Source organism: Podarcis gaigeae (genome assembly GCF_964106915.1).
Source record: "Podarcis gaigeae genome assembly, chromosome: 6".
Taxonomy (NCBI): Eukaryota; Metazoa; Chordata; class Lepidosauria; order Squamata; family Lacertidae; genus Podarcis; species Podarcis gaigeae.
The window spans coordinates 75,275,738-75,287,807 of record NC_139682.1 but is presented as its reverse complement, the minus strand read 5'-3'; the positions used below and the strand labels follow the sequence as shown (position 1 = coordinate 75,287,807).

The 12,070-nt window shown below is 42.8% G+C and overlaps 1 protein-coding gene and 1 long non-coding RNA gene across 2 annotated transcripts in view; one reads left to right on the top strand and one right to left on the bottom strand.

Annotated features, from left to right (window-relative positions):
- CNN3 (calponin 3) overlaps positions 1-12,070 on the bottom strand; it is a 27,639-nt gene extending 15,569 nt beyond the window's left edge. The window contains exon 1 of the mRNA XM_083743548.1: positions 11,769-12,070. Coding sequence (XP_083599674.1) covers positions 11,769-11,825 — 57 coding nt within the window. The 5' untranslated portion in view covers positions 11,826-12,070. The remainder of the gene's footprint in view (positions 1-11,768) is intronic.
- LOC310846685 lies at positions 2,920-11,940 on the top strand. The gene is made up of 4 exons (XR_014565470.1): positions 2,920-4,069; positions 4,164-4,731; positions 4,770-6,990; positions 7,505-11,940. It is a non-coding gene; the product is annotated as an uncharacterized lncRNA (long non-coding RNA).

Genomic DNA, 12,070 nt, shown 5'->3' with positions numbered 1-12,070 from the left:
TATACCAAGTCAGACATTGGGCTGTATCCAAATAAGTGCTATGTGAACATTCTGGCAGTACAGTGGAACCTTGGTTCTTGAACTTAGTCCATTCCGGGAGTCTGCTCAACTCCCAAAACTGTTCAAAAACCAAGCTGTGGCTTCCAATTAGCTGCAGGAGCTTCCTGCACTCAATTGGAAGCTGCGGAAGCAGCGTTGGACGTTCGGCTTCCAAAAAACATTTGCAAACTGGAACACTCACTCCCTGGTTTGCAGCGTTCGGGAGCTGATTTGTTCGAGAGCCAAGCTGTTTGGGAACCAAGGTACCACTGTACAAGGATTTCTGCTTGCGTAACAAAATGTACTCTTCCTGCCCCCCCCCCACCATATGTTCAAACAATTCCCCTAACCTCTAGGGCAGATTGGTGGTGGTGCAGGGTACACACAGGCAGCGGTAGAAAGAAGACCTTTTGTGCTGCTGAGACACAGTAGTTGAACACCGCTCAATATTTTCTACATTTACTGTCAGTGGCAGTTTGGGTTTCAGACAGAGGATGTTCCTAGCTCTACCTAGAGATGCTGTGGATTGAACCTGGGATAGTCTGCCTGTAAAGCAGATGTTCTACAGTACCATTAATACATAACTCTAGCTCATCTTCCTTTTTAAACATAAAGTGTTCCTTGAAACTCAAAAGCTATTTTGCGATATCTTTTTAGTCCTTAACATCACCAGTTGATAACCCATCCTTTACTTCAAGCAGTTCAAGGTGGTGAACATGGTTCTCCCCCTCTTCATTTAATCTCCACAGCAACTCTGTGAGATAGGTTAGGCTGAGAGGCAGTGACAGGCAAAACGTCATCCAGCAAGCTCCATAGCCATGTGGGGATTTGAACCCTGGTCTCCCAGGTCCTAATCCACCAGCTGCTACGCCACTCCGATCTGTTAAGTTTTTCAGGTAAATAAGTGTAAATTACCGTACTGGTTTTGTCATCTACCTTTCAATTTCTTAGCCATCATACTACATTACTTAAAACTATTCCCCAGTAAGGTACACAGGGACCTTCTCAAAAATTTGTTGGAACATAGTGCTGTAATTAAACCCTGTTTCTGCTAGGCCAAAAGCCAAAAAAAAATGGAGAAACGGGTCAGATTAACTACTGTGTTGTGCAGACAGTTGCAATTAAGTGTCTAGCGGTAGGTAATTAGTGTATTAACAGGTATCATAAATTACCTGATTTGTTTCAGATATCATTACTCATTAATTGCTGTATTCTACATTCTACTCTAGCTGCTTATTCTTAAGAAGTTGGTCTGCCCTTATATAAATAACAAATGTTAAGAAGTGATTATACTCCATGTTTTTCTTTTCCATACTTTATAGTCCCTATTTAAATGGCTGTACACTAAACCCAAATATCTATACCATCTGAATTAGTAATATATCCCAGAGCAAATCATGAATAGCAGGGAGGGTCTGCACCATATCCTGGTCAAGTCTTTGTCTCTGTGCCAAGTTTTGCTCCAGGGAAAATGAAAGTCTTGTTACAAAGGTAGCAAGTATCCTGCAAAATCTATATAGACCTCTATATCTATGTGCAATTACCTCCACAACAGAACCTCAAACACAACATTACCTCAAACAACAGAACACATAAATTGTTTAACAGACGTCATGAGGCTGATACCCGAGAGGGGAAAACATTCATGCAATGTTGTGTTCCTGCTCTTTCCATAAATTTATTCAAAGGTAACATTGTACTGTGCTTTGATGTTATTGTCAATTGTTTCTGTTTTTTGCTGCAGTGGCATATATGTATTGCACATACACAAAGAACAGTTCAAATACAATGAGATGGACAAAACCAAGTACAACAAATTGATAGTAGCACAATCAAAGTTCCACTTGAGCAAGCTTTGTATACTCTCTTTAATAACAACAAATGTTTCAGTAATATTCTGGTGAAGTAACACATAAACAATAAATTTTTGTAGCAAACATGAAAAATCTCAGCAGATAACAACTTCATACTTGCAATGTACTGATGTTTTTAAATGTGCAGTGTAATTTTGGCTACATTCTTGAAACCACCCACTCAAGAGAAAACTGAGTGTCTATTATAGAGCTATTCCAATTTTACAGCAATACTGAACAGCCTGCTTATTTAGAAAAGTAACGTTATTTTATAGCAAAGACGACTTAATCAGAAATCTTCTACACATTCTGAAACCTTGAACAAGTTAAATAAAAACTGGTGATACTTCTCCAATTTAACAACATTCCTCTGATTGACCTCTTAATTCCACCTGTCTAAATAACGAGAGAAGGAAAACTGTTGCAAGTTACCTTCAAGACTTGGTGATACCACCGGCTCTCAAAGGGACCCCATTATTAATTCATCATTTAATGCATATATTAGACCTTTAGAAGTGGTCATTTGGGGATTTGGTGCAATGTGTCACAAGTACTCTGATCACACCCAGCTCTATTTCTCCTCTGCACTGGAATCGGTTGGAGCTGTGCAAATGCTTAATCTGTGTTTGGAGGCAATAAGGGGTTGGATTACCTTAAATGGCAGTGCTATAGATTAGTGCTTCCTGGGTCTGGGAATAAACAGTGTCTTCTGGATGGGGTTGGACTCTCCTTGAAGATTCAGGTACAGTCACAGGGCAAGGGCGGAGAAGAGAGATAGCTTGACTAGAGTAATCCATACTCTGGAACCTTAGACTACTTTAATGTACTCTACATGGGATTGCCCTTGCAGGTGGATTGTACACCACAGCTAGGAAAAAATACAGCAGTGAGGGTGTTGGCTAGTCTACTTTTGAGATACTATGTAACACCAGTCCTTGAAGATCTGCACTGGGGCCTGTTTGCTACTGAATGCAATTCAAGGTGATAGTTTTGAGGTAAAGGTAAAGGGACCCCTGACAATTCATCAAATAAGGACCAAGCTTCTGAAGCACGTAATAAAGCCCCCTTGGTGGTGGAACAATCTTCCTCCTGAGGTTAGACTGACACTAGCATAAACTAGTTTTTGGTGCTAGTTGAAAACATTTCATTTTCACTATGCCTTTCACTGTATCTGCCTATAGCTGGGGTGATGTGTACATTGAATTTTATATTGTAAACTGCTGCTGTTGATTTAATTATGTTGTGGCCCATAATGAAGGGCAGGATAAACATTTTACAAATAAATAAAACAGGACAGCCTCTTGGACAGAGCATGATGCACAGGCATGAGACAAAGACAGGAATTGTTCATTAATATGTTTCTGTGATAAAAGAGAGGAAATGGACTGCTAGGAAAAAGGTAGGATATCATTTACGGTATTTGTTAATCATTGTAACACCTCCACTTAATTGCTATTACTATCACTAATAGCAATGTTTATTTCAGTTCTTGTTGACAAGCAAGACTATGACTTTGTAAGTAGAATTTTATCTAAGAAGTGGCCTTACATCTCATATTTTTGTGCATTTTGATGTCTGGTATCTTTACTCTCTTCATGTTAGTAAGGAAATACAAGGTTTTTTGAGGGATTTTTATTCTGTATTAATTGTGAAATTGTTCTGCAATCTTTTATAAGGAAAATGATGGATAATTACATATTTATGTGTTGTATGAGTAATAATGTATTTGCATCTTTGTTTGTTTTCATAAGAACACTTTTTGTTGTGAACTGCTTTTGAGAGTAGTGTACACAGAAAAGCAGTATACAAATAAATTGACTTACTGACATTTGACATTTGGTCCCATTTATAACAAAGCAGAAAACTTTAGTTATTAGCAGACAGATCTGTGAAAGTATCTACATAACAATTTGAGCTGATTCTCTATTATTCATCGTTGACTTCCAGGGTACTTAAACATATGTGTCCAGCTGGAATTTTGCACTCTCTTGGGATAGAAAGTAATTGAAGAAAACAGAGGAAGGAACTTCAGCAGGCAGTTAGCAAATGTTTAACTGCCTTTACCTGTCATCCCTATCATCAGCAGGCACCTTCTTTGACACGTTTTAAACATCAGCTGAAAACTTTCCTATTTCGCCAGACCTAAGCAGGCAATGAAGAGTACATCACCGACAATGGTCTATTGATGTTTGTTTTCACTTTTTTATTTTTAACTTCTTTAAATCTATTTATCATTTTATTGTTTGGTTTATCAGATATTTTGTATTTCAGCAAACTTTGGGGCTCAGCTGAGCCTGTGGATTCCTCCTTCTTATGTATGGGTGATGTAATTTTAGCGACAGAAGACCTGACACAAAGCTTGAAAATCGGAAATACAGGAAATTATGATGATAAATGCAGATGACCGAAGAGATCTTAGAAGACTAGGCAGTGGGAAAGACCAAATAAAATATCAGGACTATCTCAATGAACTAATAACAGCATTGTATTAATATCACACAGAATTTAAGAGACTGCAACCCAGATGTTTATTGTCCAATAAGGTCCAATTAGTGATGGGTCATTATTCTTTGGACCACACCAAAACACTTTTGACTAGGTTTTAACTCTAACAGTGGGAGAGAGAGAAAACTAGCCAGTGCCTAAAGCTTGTCAGATACAATGCCCTGGGCACTGCCCAAATGAGATTCTCATTTTGCTTTTGTTTTAGTACATGCCTTTTTGCTGAATTGCTTTTACAATATTCCCTTAATTTTAAGAGCAGTTTGCCATGTGGTAGTGTGGTTTTGTAAATCGAATACCTCCAACCTTTGCTGGGCTTAGAGAGCATATATTATATGTTACGTGCCTTGTTTTTGAGAAAAGGCCACATTATAGTTCTTCAAATTGTAGCCATAATATAGAATGAGCAGTTATCCCAGATAGTAAATAACCTACTCAATATTAGAATGGCCGATGCCAGACAGACACCTGGTAATCCTAACTAGTGCTCCCAGTTTATTTAACAAAACATTTCTAGTAGCTTAACAGCCTGACTCTATGCAGAGCTAGGGGTGCCTAATCTCATTGAAATTAATGACTTTAGCATATCATCCAACATTTCTCCAATGAAAATAGGGATATCCTAAGGAAAAGCAGGCCATTCTGGGATCAAATCAGAAACCAGGATGTCTTCTCTAAATCAGGGACATCCCTGGAAAATAGTGACACTTGGAGGGTCTGCTTTAGGCAAGCCTAAATCAACACAGGATTGTATTGTTAACAGGGGTCTTTCAAAATCATTTTTGGCTTTGAGTTCTGCATACTGCCCTGACCATTACTTTAACATGTAAATTCCCTAATATTTCTAAATTGTTGTTATGCCATAAATTACCAATATCTGTTGAGCTTTTCTTTTGTGTCAGCTAGTTCAGATGAGTAAATCCTATATATGCTGTGGTCCTACTCAATCTGTGTGAATACTAGGGCCAGTTATCATCAACCTTTTCAGACCCAGGGCCCATGTTTAACTCAAATATGCATTTGGGGAAGCATTTCTGAATCTTTTACCATATATTTGTATGATGGTAGTGCTCCTGTTACGACAAACCTTTGATCAGGCTGTGACCCCCTAGTGGGTCTCAACCCACCAGTTTAAGACAAGTGCTAGGAAAAATTACTATTCTGATATTGGCATGCTCAACAATCACTGAAGAAGGGCTGGGGTTGATTATATCTGGACTTCATTCTCTACTAAGGAGAATTGGAAAGGAAAACCTTCCTTACTCCCACTTATCTTCACTGTATTTTCCTGTTTTCTCAAGAATTTTTAGAAACCTACTATGGAGGAAATCCTTTTGTCTATTTTTAAATAGCATGTGTCAGTATGATTGGTTCTGTCACCCAGGGAGGCAGCAGCAAAGAATATTCTAATCCTGCACTGTTTCAAGGGATGGGGAAGGAGGACTTATTTTGACTTTTCTCACCTTCTTCTCATCCCCAGATTAGCATTATCATATGAACTACAAACCTTTATTGCCCTTATTTTTCAGGAACAAGATTACTACCAGATTCTAAGACAAATTTTGGAGCTAGGTGGCGGGAAATTTAGGCATATTTAAATAATAAAGAATAACCAAATGCGACAACCCATAGGGAAGAAACAGTGTGGCATTGTTGTTTTCATTTTGTGGTTTTATACTCTGATTTTATCTTGTGCACCACCCTGAGACCTGCAGTAATAGGGTTGTGTATTATTATTAATAATAATAATAATAATAATAATTAAACATTGCCTAAAAAATAAAGTGTGAATACTTGCCTCATTGAAGTATGAACAGTAAGATGGAAAAAAGGAAGCTAATTCTTACTCTGGGAGTAATAAATGATCAGTAGAAAGAAACAGAACTTTTATAACTTTAAATGCACCCCATCCACTATAGCTAGTAAGCAAGAAAACTTCTGTTTAATACTTTGTCATCTCCTCTTCTGTCTTTTTCCTTATTCCTCCTTTGGGAGCAGAAACAAGTTTATTGGCATAGGCATAGCCAGAGGGGGTGGGAGGCAGCTGTCCCTCCCAATCAAGTAAATAAATAAAAATACTTAACTGACCAACTGCATCACAGATAGCTTGGTTCTGCCCCTACCCCACATAAATCTTGACTACATCAATGTTTCTTGATATTAGAAAAATATTTTAAATGAATCACAACTTTGTGATGTGATCAGACATATTACTTAACCAACATCAGCTCTGCAAGGTCCCAAAAATAGAAGTAAATAAAACAGAAATAAGAAATAAATTGAAGCATGTGTTGCCTCTCAGCTGTGTTTGTTTAGTCCAAAGTAAATCCCAATATCTTCATTTTAACAGCTTTCCAGGATAAGTGTGCACAGGATTGCAGCCTCAGTCTCTTATCTGTAAAAATGGGATCCATGAAGTTGTGAAACAGGATCAAGTTCTGCAGTAGCTTAAAAATGCTGTGCAAATACCGGTAGCTACAAGCTCTTTTAGGAACAGTTTCTGTTAAGTCATTGCAACTTTGTTATAACTAACTATAAATGTAGACTAGACATTGGAAGGTTTGAGTTAAAAGAAAGGCAAATGTCACATAGACCAGTGTTTCCCAACCTTGTGCCTCCAGATGTTTTTGGCCTACAACTCCCATCATCCCTGACCACTGGTCTTGCTAGCTAGGGATGATGGTAGTTGTAGGCCAAAAACATCTGGAGGCACAAGGTTGGGAAACACTGATAGACTATAAGGTAAAGGTAAAGGTAAAGGTACCCCTGCCCGTACGGGCCAGTCTTGCCAGACTCTGGGGTTGTGCGCCCATCTCACTCAAGAGGCCAGGGGCCAGCGCTGTCCGAAGACACTTCCGGGTCACGTGGCCAGCGTGACATCGCTGCTCTGGCAAGCCAGAGCTGCACACGGAAACGCCGTTTACCTTCCCGCTAGAAAGCGGTCCCTATTTACCTACTTGCACCCAAGGGTGCTTTCGAACTGCTAGGTTGGCAGGCGCTGGGACCGAGCAGCGGGAGCGCACCCCGCCGCGGGGATTCGAACCGCCGACCTTTCGATCGGCAAGTCCTAGGCGCTGAGGCTTTTACCCACAGCGCCACCCGCGTCCCAGACTATAAGACTCCTTCATAAAAATAAGTTCCATTTTAAAATAAGAACCACAAAGTTGGAAAGGCACTCAAAGTTCATTTAGTCCAACCCCTTCTAATGCAGGAAATTAACTATTACAATATCCCTGTTAGATGATCATCTGCCTTAAAAATTCCAATACTGTAGAAAGTTCACCACCTTCCTAAGCAGGCTGCTCAAGTTTAGAACAGTTCATACTGTCAGGACTTCCTAAATCTAAGTCATGAGTTACTTTCTTGTAAAAGAGTATATAGAAATGTTGTACTCACACTGCCCATTAAGATCCCTATTAAAAGCCACCTATCAAGAGGAACAGCTTCTTTTTACAAAGCATCTGACAAGTTACTTTAGTGATATATTTATAGAGTGCCATAACTAGTTTGGTGTGTACAAAGGGGCTTTGGACATTTTTTTTAATATGAAGAGGTTTGGAGGTGAGCTGTACAAAGGGGGGAGAAGTCCAAAATTCTACTGAGCCTAGCTTGTGCTCCAGGATTCTAGAAGATATTAATTAGCATTGTAGTTAAAATTGTATAGAATTGTTTTAATTAAATAGCCTGCTGAAGAAACTAAGTTAGTAACAGAATAGCACAGAATATGCAGAATGAAAAGGAAAGGGACTCTGGCCTGCCTAGTCCATGCCCTCTTAACCTTCATCACCTTAGCCAGTCACTCTGGAAGAGATGAGGGAGAGACGTATGCCATAAAAGTTTTATATTTATTTTGTTAGTTACCCTGCCTTTTTCTGTTGAAAAATAATTATGTGCCTCTCTAGAAAACACTTCTATAAGTTTACTTATAATAGACTAATACTTGCTATATTTCTGTAGTTCAAAACCTTTAAAACTCTTTAACAAAAACCTAAAATAGCACACCTTCTTGGGTATCAGGAATCAGGTGTCTTTCATTGGTAACAAATGCCCTACAAAACTCCTGGTTTTCTTTCCAGTTGTTGCCAATAAGTAAATAAATAAAACGGAGCCAAATTATTCCACAACAGTAAGTCAGTAACTCAGACTGTAATGAAATCTGAAATAGTTGCACTAATTGTTTAGTACAACTATTCTGGTTATGGCTGCATAAATCAGGCATTTGAACGGCTATATAAAAATGAACTGCTTTCTCCACTTATGTTGTCAAGGAGTGCAGTATGCAAGAAATTATTGCTCAAATATATCCTGCTCACATCTATCAATATTGCAAAGTTTGATGTCTGTTCCAAATGACATCACAAAATTCAGCACAAACCTGTAGCACCACATTTAGAATGCAATCCTAAACTGCATTCTAAACCCTATTTAATAAACCTTATTAAATCAATGTGACTTAGGCTGCAGTCCTATACCCACTTACCTAGGAGTAATAGTTACTGAACTCAATAGGACTTACTTATGAGAACAAATATATAGAACTGGGCTGTTACTTACAAATAAACATGCATCAGATTAAGATACATGGGACTGGGATGCATACCAGAGCAAACATTCAGCTAAAGTATGTGAAACTGTCTTAGAGCACAAAAATAAGTGCATAGGAGTCATTCAAAGCTGAAATATTCAGCTACTGCTACATTCAATTATTTCCATGTATGAAATGTTCCCTTATTACAGTGCTGTTTTAGTGTACAGATGAGGTGCCACTAACACATTTTCAAGATGAAGAGGAGTCTTGGAATATTTTATTTCCCAGGGGAGTTAATGGAAACTAAACCCCAAGCCGCAGTAGCTTCCTTTGTGTGTATCTTCCCCCACTCCTCCCCACCACTTTGGACTTGAGTGCAGCAGTGTGGAGACAATGAGCATTCTGTGCACAACGCCCACACGGATTGGCTGGGCTCCCCCCAATACCCCATGATGTAATGTGTTTGGAATGTGCCGGGACTTTGAGCTGGAGGGGGGGGGCAGGGGTGGCATTTCTCATCTGTTTCCCAGACCAAGTGGGTTCAGTAAATTAACATGATGGACCTGGTGTGCATTTGCCGAATCTCACTACCTTTCTCATACTTCTGTTTAGCATGGAATGGAATTTTTTTTTAAGCCTGAGAACCAACGCCATTCCCATCTCAGCACATCACTGTGTTTGGGAAAATATGACTGTATACAAGAGTGTACAGGAAATGTGTAGGTGAGGAGATAGTATCAGATATAGGTGCTGAGGGGTGCTAAAAGACTAGCCAAACAGAGGTGTGGATGGGAACACTATATATAGGGGGCAAACAAGGCAGAATTCAGAGAAAGCTGCAACTGTGTCCCATTCCCATTTTGTTTTAATCATCCTTTCTCCACAAACAACAAATCCATACCTTCACAGCAAACGTCATCCTTGGTGGCATTTTAATCTGACAACTGCCAGTGTTTTAAAAGTGACCTCCATTTCAGAAATCAATCTGCCCTCTGTCTTTGGTACTGGTCTTTTAAATGCTGTTATAGGGATTGGTTAACAAAAACAACAACCTAAAAGTACAAACTTCCTCGCCCTCGCCGCCCAGTCCTGTTTTGAGAGGAGAGCTCTGCGTCCACACACTTGTTAAGGGGCAATCAGAAGAAGTAACCCAGGGAGGGAGGCAGGGAGACCGGGAGAGTGCGTGCACCAGCCATCCCCTTAGCACACCATCCTGCCTGGCGCTCGCTAGCTCTAGACTGGAGCCACGTAGGCTGGAATCACCTCGCGCTCCCCCTGCTGCTGCTGCCGCCATCTCCCGAGCCTGGGTGGGTCCCGCAAGCCGGGGCGTGCGGGCTCCTAGGGAAACGAAGAGGTGGAAATCTTTTAAGGCAGCAGGAGCAGCAGCAGTTGCACACTCGTGTGTCCCCCCCCCCCACCGCACGTCAGAAGGCGCAGTCACGAGCGCAGAACTGCGCGTCCCGAAGCCACAAACCAGTGTTCTTCTTTGTTTGTTTCGCCATCCACCCCCCCCCCGCTCCCGCAACCCCTCCTCCTCCCTCCGCTTTTCTCTTCATTAGACCCGAGCTTGTCCCGCCGCAGTGATTTGCTAAGGAGGAGCGGCTGGGCTGGCTGGCTTTCGTCTCGGCCTCTGCAGCTGGGAGCGAAAGAAACAAAGTCTCTCTCTCTCTCTCTCTCTCTCTCTCTCTCTCTCTCTCTCTCTCTCTCCCTCTAAAGTCTCTCTCCCGCACACACCCCTTGGGCCTTCTTCCCTCTTAAGAAAGAAAGAAAAATTACACCCAAAACTTTCCCACACGCGAAAAAAAATATTACCCTCCCCGCCTGCGCGCGAAGTTAAAGGGAGGGAGAGCGGGCCATCCTCATTCCCCATCCAAGAGGGAGGCGAAGCCAGACACTTCTCCCCGCCACCGAAAGGAGCGAGGGATGAGGGGAAGCGGCGGCGGCGGCGGCGCCACACAGTCGGTGTCTCCACAGGCAAGAGGGGAGTGCGAAGCCTCCCTCTCGTCTCGTGTCCCCACTCCCCCCAAACCCCAGGAAAATAAAATGGGGAGGGGGCGTGTGGGTAAAGCCGGGGGACTCTGCCGTCAAGTAAGCGAGTTCAGGGTCCGCGGGGGCTTCGGCTTCCCCGCCCCCCCCCAGCCGCTTTTGTCTCTCTGGCGATTTCTTTCGCGATAAATGCGCGGTTGGAAGCGAAGGGCTTTGTTTCTAACCCATTAAAAATAAATAAAATAAAATAAAATGGGGTAGATGGGGTGCGGTGCCGGGAGTGCCAGCCTGTGATTTACCTCACACGTACATCTGAGGACGACAAGGGGGTCACACGTCGTCTTCTGAGGGGAGGGGGTGTGTGGACTCCGTGAGGGGGAAAGTGGGGGCTCCTTCCAGCCCTCCTGCCGAGAAGCCAGGGGGAGGGGGCTCACTCGTCCTACACAGCCAGAGTTTGGGGTGGGGGCTTTGTTTCTCTCGTGCCCCACAGTAAACGAACTCCCCCCTATTACACATACGGTTTTCAAACCGCAAGGCTGAGGTAATCTTCGCCTTTCACGCGCCCCCCACCCCACCTAATCCCGTGCATAGTGAGGTGATGATGGAGCAGGCAAGGGAAACGGAAAACGTCCGAAATAGGCAGTTGGGAGTTTGGTTTTTCTCCCTCGCTCCCCCCCTTCGCCCAAAAAGTTGTGCGTTTGGGGGGGGGGGCGTCTGTTTCCCTGACCCTGAGGAGAGCGAAACCATTCTCTCCCCTCAGGAAAAAAGGGGGCTTATCGCCCGCGCGTCCCTCCCGGTCCACGAACAAAAGCCGAAGGAGGCGCTGGGATAACCACCATCTTCTTCCCCGCGAGCCCTACCTTGTTCTTGACCTCGGCCGAGAGCCCGTACGAGGGGCCCTTGTTGAAGTGGGTCATGGCGGCGGGTCGGTGTCCGTGTGCCTCACGCCTTGTGGCGCCAGAGGTGGTAACGCTCTGGCTTGCCTACGCTGCTGCTGCCGCTGCTGCTGCCTGCCTTCCTGCGCTCGACTGGGCGGCTTTCTGGGTGCTGCCTGAGCTCCGAGAGAGCGAGGGCGGGCCGGGCTCGCAGGGGGAGAGGGAAGGAGGAAGGGAGGGACGTGGGCCAGGCTGCCTGACAGAGGAGCCCCGCCGCGGAGCTGCCG